This window comes from Nesoenas mayeri, assembly GCF_963082525.1.
Source record: "Nesoenas mayeri genome assembly, chromosome: 1".
In the NCBI taxonomy this organism is placed as follows: Eukaryota; Metazoa; Chordata; class Aves; order Columbiformes; family Columbidae; genus Nesoenas; species Nesoenas mayeri.
Window position 1 is genome coordinate 24,800,257 of NC_137541.1, and position 18,874 is coordinate 24,819,130.

Sequence of the window (18,874 nt, forward strand, 5' to 3'; positions counted from 1 at the left end):
GAGTGTCCTCTAGAAGCCATTAGTTGGGTGAACCGGTGATGCTGCGCTACTGCGTTGCTATGGCAGGTCTGCGAAAGGCTCCATGAAACAACAAACAGGCTCTGCTGGTCCACGCTGTGCACACAAATACAGAGGAGGCTAAAAGCAGCACAAATGCAGAATATCCACCCCTCGGGCTGCTCCAACAGGCGTGTCAACAGGTTCCAGTTGCTGACAGTCCAGCTGGTCAGAGCTGCTCAGCAGCATGGCAGAGCAAGCGCTGGCAGCCCCCAATGCTGTGCCAGAAAGAGCTTTTCCCTCAGACAGAAGCTATGAGCATGCATGACTGCAGGCTTGCAGTAGTCCAAGAGACAGAAATTGAATTCAATTCAATCTCAAATTGTCTGCAATAAATGTCCAAAGAAAAGCGAAACACTTTTTAATGTCTAGGCAAAGCGAATGAGTTTGGATTTCAAAATGGGATCCAAAAGCTTTTGACAAAACTCACAAAAAGTTATGAACTTAGAATTACAAGAAATCTTCTGTGTCAAATATGAGTTGCAGATGCAAATCAGACAAGCCCTAGAAACAAGTCTGAGTGGCTTAAGAAGTTATTGCCCTCACATAGAAGTTTCTGTCCCATTGGATCCTACTGTGTTTCCAGTCAAAATAATCACAGTAGTCTAAATCACTCAGATAGCATTAAATTAATTCAACACATATTTTACATCAGGGTAGAGTGGTAAGAGGTTGCCTAAAAAACACTTGCCCAAGACAGAAATTGAGTTTTTAAAATAAAAGCCACCTCATCCTTCCAGGTTCCAGATCTAAAATGAGGGCATATAAGGACTTTCAGGGAAAAGATTGACTTTTTTTTTTTTCTCCCAAAAAGAGAAGTTACACATTTTTCAGTGTCTCCTTATAAAAAATAAATTTTCATCTGCAATATTCCCTGTGGTCTCTCAGCCTCAAACAGTGAAAAATGTGGAAATGACCTGGCATAGAGAGTAAATACTTTTAGACAAACGGTTGATGATTAAGAAAGCAGTAAAGGACTGAAAAATCTGTGGAATTTCAGGAATGGTTAGTAGTATTCTCTTTGTCTATGCAACAACACGTATACTAGGTGCTGCCTTAAGAATGATTAAATAAGGTCTTACGTTGCCCCAAAGCATCACAGATGTGTAAGACTGAAAAGTCATCTGGGCCCTTTCCTTCATTACAGGATCAAGTATAAGTAGACTATCCCTCTCACTAATGCTTGTCTTCCCCATTTTTTTGAAAGAGGGATAGGGATTCCACAGCCTTCCTGAGCAACCTGAATTCAGCTATTCTTATAGCTAGTTTCTCCTAATATTGCCTCTAGACCTTCTCTTCTGCAAATTAAACTGGTTCACACTTGTCACTTCTGTTGAATGAAGAGCAACTGATTATTTTATAATAATTTTTAAAAATTTGAGGACTATTATCATAACTCCCTTTTCTACATTAACTTATTTCCCTGTTTTTTTCCAAGGTGTTTGGGCTTGCTTAGACCCCCATCACTCTTTTTGCTTCTTCTATGGAACTTCTCTCATTTTGCCACTGTCTTTCCTACAAGTGTGCAGCCCAAGGATGAATACAGAAGCACAGCTGAGACCTTCCTAGTGACAAGTAGAGCAGAATAATTGCCTCCCATGCCTTATACATCATTCCTGTTAATTCACCTCAAAATGGAATTGCCTTTTTTGCAACAACAGCATATTGTTAATTCAGATGCAATTATAGCTAACTGCCGTGTAGCCACCTAACCAGACAGTCCCCATTTTACGTCTATATGGTTGATTTCTTTCCTCATTGGAGTATTTTGTACTTACTATTGTTTTGACAAATTCTATTTGATAGATTTCAGAACATTTCTCCAATTCATCAAGCTCATTTTGAATTCTGGTTATGTCACCCAAAATTCTTGCAACTTCCAGCATGGTGTCCTCCATGAATTTGCAAATGGCCCTCTCTTTCTTCTGTCATTGGAGATATTAATGAAAATATTGAAGAATATCACATCCAGGAAGAAGCTTTGTTGGATAGATCTTGATAAGCTCTATGAAATTACTTTATATTTTCACTTTATCACTAATTTTGTAAAAGTCTCCATCATTCTTGGTTGTGCAGAAAAAGCTACACTTGCTTGCATTAATTTGGATTCCAGTACTACCACAGACTGAAACAATAGCTCTGTAAAGTGTAAACTAAGCCATTCATCTCGGTGAGATATTAAATATGAAGTTTCAGGACAATTAAATGTCAACATTAATTTTCACTGATGATCAACTTTGCAGAATCAAGCTAATACGCTTGTGATTTCTCTTATTATGTAAAATAACAAGGCATCTGCACAGGGACAGCTAATTGCTGTTGGGTATTAGAGAGTGATTCCTCACCTAATTGCCAAACACTTCTAGTTTTGCCATGATAACTTTTCCAATTATTTAATAATTTTTACACAGTGAAAGTAGAATAAACCTTCACAATGCATTTCTGAGTATTTTTGCTACCCACTCTATGCATTTAAATTTTGTTTAGAAATATACTCCACTGTTAATGTGATATAAATTGGTCATAACTGTAAGGTAGGACGGATTCGAAGTTCAATTTTAACTTATGGGATATCTTTTCACTGATTTCAGTTGGCTTTAGTTCAGCTGTTTAGACTAAGCTTTGAAATTTTAATACAGATAATTAGGTGCAGTTGTAAAATTTAGGACTCAGACAGCAATAATTAAAATGTTATTTCCACAGGATCTTATCAAAATGGGATTTATCTGCTGTTGACAGCATTATAAAGCTGCTAACTCAGTATTAAAGACTACAAATCATTGCAATTTAATGATGCTTGAACAGGACATAAACTTTCAACACAAGCAATATTTCGCCTTGTATACAGAACACTGTGCATGAGCCAACTTCCTTATATTGGCTTATGCTTATAAAGTTTATGAAGTTAAAGCAAGGCTGAATTTGTCTGCAGAATATGAATGAGAACATAGCCAGCTGTTTAGCTGGCATGCAAGTTCAGAAATCATGGGAGATACAAAGAGGGCAAGAGGGAAAGAAGGAAGGAATGGAAGTATGAAAACCTGGAAATTTTGTAACTGTGCTGAATAGATCAGTAAATACTCAAAATTGTTACGACATTATCTAATAAGTCAGCATGTTCACTTGTTTAGTAAATGTGAGAGGAGAAAACTAGTAAAAAGCAGTAAATGGGAGGTACCAGGCGGTGTGTGTGTGCAGGAAACGCTGGAGTTTCTGAGTTCTGTCAGTTGGACCTACTGATGACACGATGTGTGAAGACATGCCATCATAAGGAGGTCCAGTATAGCATACAGGTAAAACAGCTCACCTTGAGAACTCAAGTAGTGAAAACGGCACGAAATTCAACAATGCAATTTGTAAGATCATAAATTTAGAGACCACTAGTGGGAGGGTTTGTTACTAATGAGAATCTTACCACAGGAAAAACACAAGAGCAGAGGTGAATCAGACCATGTCTGACAGACTGGAGGACTGTAGACAGCACGATGGAAAGAAAAGTGTGTTATGAAGCTCTAACCAAGCAACTCCTAGCAAAGACAGGACAGTATTAATGTCTCTACAGAAAGTCCTGGGGACAGCTCATCTGAGATAAGTGCATGAGATGCTGGTCATCCATGCTGAAGACAAAATAATTTTAGCTGAACCATGGGTGAGCAGAAAAAGACAGTACAATGATCAAAAGGGGACAAGAGGCTCGACTATCTTGGTTTAATTTAAAAAACAAACAGGAGAGGGATATCACTGCAGGCAAACATTTGCAACAAAAAAACAACCCTCCAAAAAACAAATAAACCAATTCTATCAGAAGCACCAGAGGACCTTGATGGACTGCTAATAGAGCTGGCTTGGACATCCAGACAACATTTAAAAGTCAAGAGTGAGTTTCTGAGATAGCCTTTCAGTGGAACTATGAAACACAATATCACAACTACTTTTAAAACAGAGTTTGATTAATTTTATCCAAGGGTTAGATGGCATGATTGTCTGTAACAGCAGGGTATTGGAGTTCAGGAGTCCCTATCTGGTCCCAATGAGAAAAACTTGAACCATTCAATGAAAGGAACTTATTCACACTGGAAAATCCTGAGTTCATTCACAGGGGCTAAAGCTTAGCAACTGGGAGAAGAATATTTTGTTTCTATGAAACATTTATCAAGGAGACAGACTGAAGTACACTGTAGTTCAGAGCTCTTCTCTGTGTCATCAATGAATCTGGTACAACGTGTTTTCAGTCTACCTTACTATTTGTTGAAGAGAACATGACCAACTTAACCTGAAACAAGCAACTGGGGCAGAACTTACTGGTAGCTTGTTATTTGGAACAAAGGCATTTATTCATGTTTATGTTTGAAATATGGTTATGAAGTGAACAATATATTTTAGAGACAACAATATGACTCAGTTACATGGGATTTCAAAGTGAGTTTTTAAATCTGTCAGCATTTTAAAAAGGATTTTGGTACTTCAGCTACAAATCTGTCAACAGGTTGCTAGCTATAAACCTGAGGTTTCAAAAATAACGTTTTCCGATGGCTGGATGCAGTATGTACTTTATTTTTATTGACTTTTGCACCAGGAAGCCATACAAAAGAAAAGCTTTTTTTTGCCAATAAAAATGTTTCAGATTGATTAATAAGTTATGAGGGAATACAAAACACCTTCAAATCTTTTTATAGAAGCTAGTCAATGAATAGAGCACAGTGTAAATCTCACTGTTCTTCATCAGCATTTACATTTATGAATTGACCTGTCGAGTTGGCAAGCTCACCAGCACATTTATCTAAAGATACACCAACATTCTCACGAGTGGAGGGACAAAGAAAATATTCTTGGTTGACTGATGTTTTTTCTGGTACCAAATTGGGGCCAATCTTATACAGAGTATGCACTAAAAAGCACCTTTTCGTTATGTTCTATTTAACTGACACAGCAGGTAAGTGCCTTCCTTCATCGTATGTTCCTACAAGATGTGCAGTGTGTGTGCTGGCTTTTGTGCACTCTGGCAGGGATGCCAGCTGAGCGCACCATGGTAACCATGCTGGAGAGTGTCCCTGACATTTAGGAAAAGGCAGCTGGGAGAGCCGGCAAGATAGTCAAGGAAACACTCGGCCAGCTCTTTCTCCATTAATTCCCAGGAGGAGAAAGGGTTTCTCCTGGAAACACAGGAGATAAAGTAGCAAACTGACAGTTACTCTGTGCAGCCATTAATGAATGTCAGAGAGAAATAGGCAACAAAACACTGGACAATCATCTGATGGTGGGAAAAAGAAGAGTTTTATAATGCACAAGGGCGTCACGAGGATGGAGCCAGGCTCTTCTCGGTGACAACCAATGGTAGAACAAGGGGTAACGGGTTCAAACTGGAACACAAGAGGTTCCACTTAAATTTGAGAAGAAACTTCTTCACAGTGAGAGTGACAGAGCAGTGGAACAGGCTGCCCAGGGGGGTTGTGGAGTCTCCTACTCTGGAGACATTCAAAACCCGCCTGGACGCCTTCCTGTGTAACCTCATTTGACTGTTCCTGCTCTGGCAGGGAAATTGGACTAGATGATCTTTTGAGGTCCCTTCTGATCCCTGGTATTCTGTGATTCTGTGAAACAAGACATAGCTACGCCATAAGAGAGGAAATAAGCCAATATGACAAAAAGTATCAAATGGAATGGGTAGGAAGTGAGGTAAAGGGATGGAGCAAGAAGAAGCAGAAGCCACCCAGAAAAGCTCTTTTTAGGACATGCTTTGCAGCTTCTCTGGACGAAAGAAATGACTTCAAATGGAACTTCAGATGTTTGATCAAGCCACTGCAACAGATTCTCATCAGCTCCTTTCATGCAGAGGAGAATGAGTATTGTTTTAATTTCAATCAGGTACACATGGTATGGTCACATTAGGACTGGCAGATGTACAGATCTCCTCCTGGTAGTTACATCTGTTGGTAAAAATGAGTGATGATAATGTACTTAATTTGTTTGAAGTTGGGTACTTAAAGCTGAAGAAAACGAATGCTTGCACTAGTTCAAGTATGTGTCTCCTCCTCAAGAAAACATGTTATGTATTGTCTATTGCCTGTTTGTGCTGTTCACCTTCAATCTGTTCTGGATACTTCAAAAGCAGGTAAAATACAAATTAAAGATTTAATGTGCTAGGGCTCCTATTTAGAGAGCTCTGTTCACACATACCAGAGCCCTACTGTAAAGCTAGCTTTCATAAGGATGTGTTTCAATAATAATAAAAAAGCCCCTCTCCATACTTAGAAGTTTTCCCTGACCAGCACTCCAGCCATAAATATTTGCTTTCCTGAAAACCAACAGAAAAAATATAGCTGAAAAAAAAAGGTTGATCATACTGTAGTGCACATGTAAGAAATGTTCAGAACATGTACAAGGAGGCAGAAAATCCACTATATTCTGAAATAGGAAAATAAGTATTTATGAACCATTTACCCAGTATTCTTAAATACTTGTCCTAGTTTTGTTTAAAAGCAAGTTTCTCTTTTAGTGAATTTTGCCTGTCAGCTAAAGCTTTCATATTAGCTGCATTTTCCTGGAGAACCAGATACATGTTTTGGTAAACCTAGCAATGGAATGCAAACTTATTGATAAACATGGATGGACATCTCACCAGAGGGACAACGAGAAACAAGTGACCAAGAAACTGACCAACTGTGTATAACATTCCATGCACCTGAATACTTCATATAAAAGTGGGAGATCACGAGGATCTCGCCCCATTTTTTCCTTATGGCCGACATTAGGAGAGGATCTTGCTAGTTGTCCCTGCAAACTGAGACCTAGTGAGAGACTGAATCCAGCTCTGGTTGGCTGCAGAGTCCAATCCAGGACTTCGGGTGCCGGCTCTACAGTTGCTGAGACTTTCAAGATTGGTTTTGTATGTTTTGTATTATTTTCTCTATTCTTATTAGTAGCATTAGTAAAACATTTTTAATTTTTCCAACTCTCTTCTCTCTGTCCTTCTTTCCCTCCCGATCGCCTGTCCTTAGTGGGAAGGGGGGAGAGGGAGGGGCAAAAGGGGGAAATGGTGGGGGAGAGGAGGTTAACAATACATCTGCCAGGGTTTTATTGTCACCCCGCAATCTAAACCCGCGGCAATACTCTAGTAACAGTATTTTTTTCAGTTTTTCCCTTTCAGTTACTCAGGCAGGGTAATACAAGGTGGGTTTTTTGTTGTTGTGTGCTTGTTTTTCCCATTAACTTAATAAAAACAATTGTCAGTCTAGGACCATGCACCCAAGCCCTGAGCTGATTCCTTACACAGCTAGGGAAACACCAGAAGTTTGAAAACAAACTTCCAAGTCCTTACAAATAAATTATTCTTCTTCCTCTTTTCCAGCATTCAACACATTGTCCCTCTCTTTGCCTTTCTGTTTTTAATATTTTCATTTTTGTAACTGCCTTTTAAAAATATCTCTGGTTAACACAGTTTCCATCAGACAAAGTTCACCCACAGAGCAACATCACATTCAAGGGAAAAACAGCTTAGCTCTGCATGCAACATCTATGATAAAGGATGGAAGAAGCCAATCAATTGTTTCTGTGGCTCCTAAAATAGGAGCCAGGAAATATCAGTTCAGGTTATAGTTTAATTTCTCATAAAGAAAGCTCATGGAAGAGAGCAGAAAGAGGCCACCACAGGATGAATATGGAGTTTGTTCCAAGCACAATTATTGAAGCATAGCAAGAACTAGTTAAATATTTATGCAGCTAGATGCCCTGACCTGGCTTTTCACAAAAGGGACTTCGTGCATCCTTCACAGCGGACAGAGATGCTCAGAACTGGACTTCTGCAATTCTGGCAATCAAATAATGGAGGGAACAGTTCAGCTGATATATCTCACAGATGTACAGTGACACAGCCATTTTCCTGTGGACTGCTGCAAATTAACATTTATAGACTTTGACAGCTTTCAGCCGGACTTTCTCCACAAGAAGGGGTGACTTTGAATGCAGAAGAGTGGCTTCATATGCACCACAATCGTAGAAGGAAGGCAAAGGGAAGAAAGGCTGTGAAACTGAAGGACAAGTCCAGGGGCACAGAGCCTTAATTTGGAATCATATACTTTGTTTGGGATGTATTATAAGCAGCTTTTCAACATGCCCACTATATCTTCAGGGTGGTGTTGAAAGCTTGCTACCCTGGTAGAGAAACCAGGCACAGACACACTTGGGAAAACTTTGTAGAATGGATCTCCCCATTGTAAATAATAAGCTGCAAAACAATCCTGTTTGATCCAGGTTTCTTAGAGCTGTGCTAATGTGCCTGTAATGATGCTGTATCTAAGCCAAGTGTATAAAATAAATACCACATATTACCCCTCAGAAACTCTTGACAGAAAGTATCCTGTGTACAAATAAAAATGATTTCTGCCCCTTGATAATTTAGCCTCCTTGTCATGAATTAGTACCACTTAACAGCAAACTTGCAGACCGAACTAGCTTTTGCTGACACCCACACAACCTCCTGGCCTACGTGTAAGTCAGCAGGTAGAAAGAAATGCTATGACCACGCTAATGCTCGCAAGAGAGCTCGGAGTCCAGCTACAAAGCTATGAACTGAGCTGGCTCCAACATGCAGCTGAAGATAAATAGCAGCATATTTTTACCTCTGGCATGAGAAGGTGACATTCTTTACACATGGCAGGGGCAGACCTATGGAACTGGAAGTGCCATTTCTACAAGGTAATTTTAGAAAGTCAGGATTTTTTTTTTTTTTCATCAAATGCTGATTCATCTGAAAAAAAAAAGAGCTGATGGGTTTTCTTCATTTCTCAATTTCAAAAGTTTTGGAAGAATTATTATTTTGCGGGAAAAAAGTCACATTATAAAAACAGGAAACGGGATTCCAAAGTACAACATGAAGAGGAGGTTTAAGTTCATTTACAGTAATTTGCAGTCACTTAGCATTCAAAATTTAGAAACTGAAACAGTATGTGCTGCCGCTCCCATGCTCTGCTTAACTAAGTCAGGAACACCTGAAAAATACCAAGCACACATCCTTCACTGAGCTTGCAGTGGTTGTGGCTCCAGGGACATCTGAGCTTACCTGAGAGCTTTCTGCTGTCAAAGGGGGAGGCCACGCTGCTCCTGCCCCCTCATTCTCTTCCCCTTCATCTTCCTTCTCTTTCCTGCTCCCAGCCATGCAGACTTGTCTAACATTACCTTTTGGAGGACTGCTTTAACCCTTACTGACCCATGGATAAACTATCTAGAAGGGTTTGTTTTCTATTGAATTTAGGAGTTACAGCAAGGCTGTGAATGGCTTAGAATTTGTGAATACGTTGCACAGTCATTGCCCTTATTCCAGTACATTAGCAAACTGTGCATCCTGAGATTAATGGGATTAGGAAAAAAAAAAAACCCACAAACTGTTATAAATACAGTGGAATAGCCTTTAAGTAAAAATGTTCATAAGAAAATCCTAAACAGATAGGCTGTAGCAGGTGGGTAAACCAAGGCCTTCTGTAAACATAAGCAATGAGAGAATTATTCGCTGGGCTCTAAACTTCACAAATCCACAAATCATACTGATGTGGAGGGGATGATGATCTCAAAGTAATGAACTGTGCATTTTGTAAGCAAGTAGTCCTCAAGACCATATCCTTCCCACTGCAGCACAGATTGAATGCACTTGAAAATGAGAAATCATTCAGTAGTATATACATGAGGATACTTTTATGATCATTTTGAAGGGCAAAGAGGCTTAACCAGAGGGTGCAGTCTACTGTGAGATATCCACAATCTGCTTTTTTCATTTTACTTTGGTGTATTCCCAAAGACAGCACTCCTAAAAGGCATTTAATTTCCAAACACATTTACTTAATGGGGTAGTCTCTACATCTTTCTGACCCCTGGCCAGACCTTATCAAAACAGCAGTGCCACACTATGCAAATACCTCACGCTTTGATTTCTATACTTCAGAAATGAACCCTCCTGTGTTTTAATAATCTAGCTGATGCTCAGAATGAGATGCTGTGCATTTTCTGGAAATGACCCAGCTGTTTCCTCTGCTTATAGCATTTAAGGAGTGAAATGGTGGAATTAAAAGCTCTTATCAGAGTTCCTCATCAGGAAACTCGGGCAAACAGACAACTTAAAATTTTATTGACATAAAAATGCTATAATTTTACCACTGAGGAGCTAAATATGAATATCAACATGTGGTCCTTTATACCTGTGCTACAAGTATCCAACTTTGCAAGGTCCTTGAATATGGGGTCCAATCCTCTTACCTCCTTTTCATAACAGTTTTCCAGTCAGTTTATCTCACAAATATTGGCTGAATCAAAGCTAAATAAATTCCACTTTGCTGCTAGCAGCCATCTACTGCTCAAAGATCAGCTTCCCTACTTGAAAAGAATGGATGTTTGAAACAGGCTCCTCTGAACCGTATCACTTCATATGTATTCAAAAGTGTGATCGCAAATCTATTGAATAGACATCTTATTTGTGTCGAATAACATACTTTGTAGTGTTGATTCAGTACACCGCAATATCTTAAAAGGGATTTCTCTATGGCCAGAGGTGCCAGCAATAGCTTCCCACTCGAGGATACCTTGTCTCTTTGATGTGAACAGATGCATAACACTGTAATTTCTGTGGCTGAATCATCAGCCTTCCCCAAACCATAATAATGTCGTAGGCTTTTTAATTAATGAGCCTGCGAATTTATGACAAAACACTGGAACCATGAGTGACTGTGTGATCTGGGAGTCCTAAATACATGTAATGAGCTATCATACAAGAAAAGGGATGACAGCCCCTGAAACATAAGGTCTAGTAAAAAAGAAAAGATCCTCTGCAGAGCTGTTGTTACATAAGTTAATAAAAGAATGCATGTTACTTGGTTTCTTATGCTGCAGCCTTTACAGAAGGAACCCACAGGGCCCAAGAGTACAGGCTTTTCTTTATTACTCACAACAGACACAGCACATCAGTCATGATTATACTTGGTGAATATAAAACACAAAATGAGTTATTTCACAGAAGGTAATAGAAAGACCAGACCTTCTCACAAAGTTTTGCTGATACTGCCATGGTCATCAGCTAGCAAGGAAAAATGTGAACTTAATATGGTATGCATCATCTGTCCAGAGCACGGTTTTATCCATCCAGTGAAGGCAAAAGGTTTCATCAGCTTTTGGCCAGGGCTTTCCTGGAGACATTTTGGTTTGGTCCGGTAGAATCACAGAATGTTAGAGATTGGAAGGGACCTCGAAAGAGCATCTAGCCCAATCCCCCTGCTGGAGCAGGAACACCTAGATGAGGTCACACAGGAAGGCATCCAGGTGGGTTTTGAATGTCTCCAGAGAAGGAGACTCCACACCCGCCCTGGGCAGCCTGTTCCAGTGCTCTGTCACCCTCACTGAGAAGTTTCTTCACAAATTTAAGAGGAACCTCCTGTGTTCCAGCTTGAACACATTACCCCTTGTCTTACCACTGGTTGTCATGAGAAGAGACTGGCTCCATCCTCTTGACACTCACCTTTACATATTTATAAACATTAATGAGGTCACCTCTCAGTCTCCTCCAAGCTAAAGAGAGGCTCCCTCAGTGTTTCCTCATACGGGAGATGCTCCACTCCCTTAATCATCTTTGTTGCCCTGCGCTGGACTCTCTCCAGCAGTTCCCTGTCCTTCTTGCACTGAGGGGCCCAGAACTGTCATTAATCAGTCGGTTCAGCAGGCAGCTCCCAGATCTCATGTCCAGCAGGCTCCTCAGGGTGCCTTCTGTTCTCCCAGACAGCCCGAATGTCAGGATTTGTGTCACAAAATGGCTCCTCTGTCACACTCCGCCCTGCCCTGCAACGGAGAGGAGCCAGACCCTGCGCCTCTGCCTCTCCCTGCCCTGCTCCCAAGAGGCCATGGTCACAAGTTGCAGTAAGTGAAATTGCAGTTGGGCAAATGAAAACAAATCTTCAACATGACAGTGGAACACACCGCCCAGGCTGCGGCACCTCCCTCGTCAGAGATTTTCAAGACTCTGCTGGACAAGGTCTGAACAACCTGCTTCAGCTTTGAAGCTCGCTCCACTTTGAGCAGGGCATTGGGATCAGATGATCTCCAAGGGCCCCTTCAAACATAAATTATTCTGTGATTCTGTGATTCATCATCCTTCCTCCCAGAGAAAAATGAAATATGATCCACATTCTGCTTGCAAACAACAAAATTGTCCTTTGAATACCCAGAGACCAAACAGTTTATAATAAAATCACTCTTTGCTCAAGATCAGAGTTGCCAGTATTTATAAGGCAACTGTGTATCAGCATATCACATAATGAATGACAGCACAAACTGAATTTAATACCCCTGAATGATGAGACAAAAAACACTGAACTGGTTGTGGTTTCATTTACATAGTAAATTCAATTTTTAAAACCCCCAGCTTTTGTAATTCCTGGAATGCTGTCTATAATTTCTTGCCTTTAGCAGAGTTCAGTCTGGTTTTGCCCCTAAACCACGTAACATGTTTGTTGTGAACCAGGACCCCAATCCCAAGAGTGAAAACCTCGACAGAAAGAAATGTCATTGGAAAAAGAAAAATATCCATTGTAGGATCATTTGATAATTCTACACGTGAACATTCAGACATGGAGTTTTCAGAGACTACTATGAAATAGTAATTTTAAAAACAAAACAAAATAACAACCAGAAAACGGCATTACATAATTCCTTCTGACAAAATCAATGCAGATAAAGCAAGCATCAATAAAAATTAATCTTTCATCTGTATGATAAAGAAATAATTGAAGCTCATATTGCTCGCTTTATGGTTTGAAATGAGATTGCTTAACCTTAGTGGTGTAGCTAGATAATGTCTAAATGATCTTTGGTCATTAATTAGTATGTAATTGAATTGAGGAAATGAACTTTCCCTGTACATTTGTTTTTTCTACAAAAACATGGTTGTATTCACTTTTAGTATATGACATAATTTAAAAACACTCATGATGTCATAAAATTTTTTTTTCTGTCACTGTTTTAATGAAAAATACAATGAATGGCTGCTAAAATAATTTTACTAGTAAACTAGCTTCAGGAACCACTTATTCCTGAAAAAACTGGATGCATCTGTAATGCATGCTTGCACTTTCCACTTCTTTAACACTGTATTTGTTTACGCAAATACATGCGAAGTCAGGACACGAAAAAATAAATTAATGGCTGCAAACGCAGGATTTGTCTATGGCTTAAAGCAGAGCCCTTGGAAACACTACAAAATGTTTCCAGTAACATTTATGCCTTCATTAGACATTTATCCAAGAGCCAAAATCCAGTGATGAGTCACACAGCTTACAGTATGTGAAACTGCTTTATTATGAATCCTCAGCTTCAGAAATTACATTATTTCAGCAGGTAAATTCAAGTTATTTCTCTAGTTCCATTTTATTTTCATCTCACAGCACCATCCCAGTAAAAGAGTGTACTGATCCACTGTGGCTAATGTATCTGAAATTTCTCATTTGATATAGAGAATGACATCTGCTCAAACTCTGATTAGTTTACCAAGGCAGTCAGAATTTTCTTAGTTACGGTGAATTAAACTCTATGGTTCCAGGATTCCAAGGCACACTGCTAACACTTCATTGGCACATGGAGGCTAATTTTTCAGGTCTTTCAGTGAGAAGGTTGCAAGACAGAAAAAGATAACTGTGAGGAAAGATGAACTGACAAAGCACAGGTCATCTATTCAGAAATGTGCATGTTAGTCTGTGCCTCAAAACCATTAGTCTGAGCTAGGTATAGCAGTTAGACATATGGAACATGATATTGTTTGCCCCAGGAATAAAATCATGAGGTTAGAATAAACAAATAAATTTTAATAAATGAATGAGATATAAATCTGTCTGTCTCAGCCTCTAGACTGCTGTGCCTCCAACACACAATGTTAAAATTTGTAATTTTTGTTCACATTCAGAAGACTGTTGTTTTAAACAAAAGCTAAACTTGTGTATTCCTTTCATGCTCTGAACGAATTCCATTGTATTTCAGGAAAGCACTACACACAACACAGCTCTGATACAGCTGCCATCCTGAGACACTGAGAACCTGATTTACATGCAGCACCCCCAAAAAGATTTAAAAAATCCATGTCTGATCACGCGTGGAGACAGCTGTGTCATGAGTGCGGGGGGAGACAGAGCACGCGTGGCAGAGGAGCTGGCGAGGCAGCAGGAACAGGAGGACGCAGGAGCAGGAGGATGCAGGAGCAGCAGGCTATTGCACCAGGGTGCTGCCAGGCAAGGCACATGCTACTGAGCAGTGCTCTTCTCATCTGGCCACCTTATGCATCTGACTACATAGGTCTGGACAGGGAGAAAGGCTTTGCTAACTAGGACAGAGCACATGAGCTGACCACATGAAGGTATTTCACATGTTAAGAGAGAGAACCAACAGGTCTGGATCCCCCAGCTCGAAGAGTCTGTGCTGTTTTGCCATCCAAAACATTCAGCAAATGTGACCTGTGGCTGCTGCAAGAGCTGTACAGCGGGTGGGTGCTCTGTGCAGGGTAGGGAAATACTCCAATATCTGATGCAAAACCCATTCGCTATTCTTTAAAGTAAACTCATAAATTGCCTTCTGGTCACCTGTAATCCTGGAGGCTTATCCCTGCATTCCCCTAACTGCAATATTGAAAAATGGATGGATTTTGAACATGAAATATTGTATTGATTGATCTTATGCTTGGATTTTGCAGAGTTTTCATTATAAATCTCATTTTGAGGGGTTTATGACTAGCCTGTTTCAATTCTCTCTAGACTCAAAACTTGCTAGATATGTTTTACCCTGAAAGATAAAAACTGTCTCAAAAATGAGAAAGCGAGTGAGAGAAAGAAAAAGAATGGTATAACTTTCTTTAACTACAGGAATATATTTTGAATGAAATACATGAAACACTGAAATTTGACAGTCCTTATTTCTTTTTGTAAACTAGTGTTTTTTGAAGTGTAAGACACTATGCACATCCTCAGGAAGTCACTTCTTACATTCTGGGTAAAATATAACTATAATTTACGACAAAATTGCCTTTTCAATATTACTGAAAGTAATAATTCTTCTGACTTTTACAGAAAAACCTAGGAGGGAAATTGTGAATTTTCCATAGTCCTTCTGTGATGAGGCAAAGGTCGTGCAGAATTTAAGGGTATACCTTTTTTACTTACGCAAATGAGAATGCTCAAAAGACTGATTTTTCAGGAGAGTCAGGGTGAGAGCTGGAGAGGATGCTCAGGTGCTCAGAAGCAAAGTGCAGAAGTTCAGGCGCAGTGAATGGATATGTTCTTACCCACATAACATGCTCTGCCTTGTCTCAGCCTTTCTGTCTGCTTTCTAAACTTGCCAGAACAGTAATATTCAGATGATAAAAGAATACCTAACAATTTATTGGCCCAGCCATCATCAAGTTAGTCAGATCTTAGTATTAAGGTTTTAAGGATGAGGACTTTTTCTTTCAGAAAGTAACAGATGTAGGAAATGAAAACAGTCTCTCCTGTTGTAATGTTCTTGAAATTTTTCAGACTTAATTTCTGAATTTCTTATTTCAGTAATTGTGTAAGCATATGAAAAGTGGTATACAGACATAATAGGTTCTTAAAATTATAACTAACACGAAAATAACGAAGTGAAGTAAGTTCTTCAGTAGACAGTTTTGCTTACCTGTGTATGACCAATCAATCTCTTCAATCAGTTTCCGCTGTTGTCTATAGTATCCATACACCAAATCTGCAAAATAAGAATGAATTTACAATAAAAAACCCAGAGGTCTAAAGGAATATGAAGTGTAGATGGCACACTCCCCTCCAACAAGATAATCACTGTTTTGATTACTGATTAATTATTTACTGTGTCCTTATTGTGGACCTTGAATGGTAAGTACTGGTTAAACAGAATATAAATACCATCAACACTGTAGCACAAAAGGACTAACAAAGCGAACAGAAGTGCTTTTCAGTTTATCTGAATGTAATTCGTTATTCAAGTTTTAACTTAAGACATATCTGCACTGGTAGGATTTATGGTTTATTCTCCCCAAACTTTATTCCACTCAGTTTTCTTTCTTTATTTTCTATGTCTATTTTCTCTATGTCCCACCCAGTTTTTTATTTTCCATAATTTCCCTTTCTTTCTTCCTTTCAATTTTTCATCACACCCATGCTTTCCTTTTTAAAATTAACACAACTCCCCCTTGAAGAAACCATCTTCTGTGCTGTCCTTTTAGAAAGACCCAATCTAGATTATTTGGAAGTCAATGTGAGTTAAACTTTTGCTTCAGTGTGGTCAGGACTTTAAAGATTTTCTCCAACTTCATACTACTGATACCACTTAAAGACAGTGAGCACAATATTCTAAAATGTCATTTCACTGGGTACTATCATAGGCAACATTACAGCTGAAGCATGTTAAGTTACTTGTATATCCATAAACTTTATACAGAGAGAAGGCTAGATATTAGATATGTTTTAATGACATCATATGTCTTTACAGACACATATCTACCTGTATAAATACTCATTGATTTATTCTGACTACTGCATAACCTTCACCACTATCCTTTTTATGCCAGTACAACTCTAGCATCATTACTGATGTGTGCAAATAGAAGACCATGCCCCCTAATACTTATTCATATATGTAAATTGCAGATACAGGGTTTCTGAGACTCTCATTTTGAGAGTCATAATGTTAACTAGCTTCATTAAATACTGCTCTAGAGAAACACAATATAATCTATTTAAGAACTAATTGCATATGAGCACATTGAACACACATATGGATTGCTTTCTTGAGAAAGCGCCATAGAATTCTGCTCACATTCTGCAATAAATACAATTTAGCGGAACAGTTTCACAGCATTCATTTCTTTAATGTAGAGAAGTAAGTAGTGCTGATTACAGGATGTTAAATCATAATTGCTATTTGCAAGGTTAGAAATGTTCTGTGTATTACAACGACTTTCTGCCATGTATCTTAAGTCCATACATTTTAATAACTCCATCAGGACTTCTGTTTCCTCCATGAAATTGTGATTGCCCTTAAATGTTTTTCTCTTCCCTTTCTCCCTCCCCATCAAACAAAACCAACCCTTGCAACACTTCGCAACATTCACTCATGACTAAGATTTTTACAAAAAGATCAAACCTTACATGTAAGTAATTGCACTGAAAAGGGATTTACATGCACCAGCATTGTCATTGGACTAAATTTTCAAGTCAATGTGCATTGTGCTTGCTTCTTTAATTAATTATGTAAAAGAAAGCTGTTTAAGTTCTGATTCACAGGTGTTAGTTGCAGTCTCCAGTTTCCTCCTTTATCTATTGTCCTCCTAATTGTTACTCCAAACAATCAGTTGAGCATTCATATGCTAAATAAGCAGGGTTTGGGCGTGAGAGTGTCCCACCACTTTTTAAATTCCACATGGAGGTCTGATGGACAAGGAGTGATAGCTTCAATGAACAAGAAAAAAAGAGGCAAGGTTCACTTTTTTGGTGCATTACACACTTATAGACCCAGTAAATCTTATGGAAAGTCTTTATAAATGCCAGGAGACCTTAGGAGTTCATACACCTCCTTTCCTCTGCTATTCACCTATTGTGCTCCCACGGCCCCTTCACAGCACACTCACAGCCAGCGCCTTCTCACATCTGCAGGGATTGTCAGCGGTCTTGCCTCTTTCTACTATAAATATGCAGCAAAATTGGGGAAGGAAAGCAAATTTCATTCAGGGAAGGAAGCGAGTGAAGAATCACAGCTAGCATAGGTGTCAGAGCATGCGTGCGTGTACGAGGACCAGTGAATGCAGAAATTCTTTCCTCCAGCTACTTGTGCAAACTGCCCTGGCAAAACAGAACAATGTGTTCTCTAAAACATTGCTGTGCAAACTGCCAGTGTTGACCAGCTAACTGCACAGAGACCTGCTGGAGGGAAATTATTTTAATTTTTATTTATTTTATTTTGAATTAACAAACTGACATCCCTTTTGCCTACGGTATATGACAGCAGGCGCTTTTGCTTACATAGTGTATTTAAATTCCTTGCATTTAATTTAAATTAATATAGTAATAAGGAGAATATTTTCACAAAAGGGAAGGCAAAACTGATGTTGAATTTGTGGTTTTATACGTAAGTCTGTGATATTGATATTTGCGCTTGATCAGCTTGACAGTCAGCATGACTCCTGTGACACTGACTGACGTCCCCAGCCAGTGCCCAAAATAGTTTGAATTTTGCTGCTTGAGATGCTGCTTTATGAAGCAAAAAATCCTTAATGTTCTCTTCTGCTTCCAGGAAGCTGTTGAACATGTTTCGACAGATTGTTGATTTATTCATAGAACAAGGCAACTCAGTTGCAGGATCATGTTTTAAACAGTTTTATGGTTATCTTTCTGTGCCTGTCAAGGAGACGTGCAAGGTATCATTAAATGCTTTTTGTTCCTTTTTTCTACCCTCCTTCAAAACCAAAGTTTCCTGTTTGAGGCTGTAAGACTTGTTTCTTTTTATATTCTGTCCAAAACAGTGCACATCCCAGCACCCGAGGCCCATCAAGGCAGGAATAATGGTGGCAAATGCTCCCCTGCTCACGAGGGGAAGAGCTGACTGATTTGTGGCTGACCTGGTCCCATGTTCAGTCATAGGGGCAAACAGAGAACATGGGTTGCTGGTTAAAGCACAGTACTGGGAGTGATAAGGTCTTCCAGATATTTTTTTCCATTTAGAAAGTATAAATAGCCAGGTTTTCTTCCTCCTGACACGAGTCTGATATTCCTTTTGTGCTTACTGGCCTCAGTTGAGTTGCTTTTGATTTACC

At 39.3% G+C, this 18,874-nt stretch overlaps 1 protein-coding gene across 1 annotated transcript in view; it reads right to left on the minus strand.

Moving 5' to 3' along the window:
- The window catches only part of PTPRZ1 (protein tyrosine phosphatase receptor type Z1), a gene marked incomplete at both ends in the record, with an annotated part of 141,493 nt that overhangs the window by 84,062 nt on the left and 38,557 nt on the right, over positions 1-18,874 (minus strand). Inside the window, one exon of the mRNA XM_080363690.1 lies at positions 15,727-15,792. Within this exon, the coding sequence (XP_080219816.1) occupies positions 15,727-15,792 (66 nt within the window). The remainder of the gene's footprint in view (positions 1-15,726; positions 15,793-18,874) is intronic.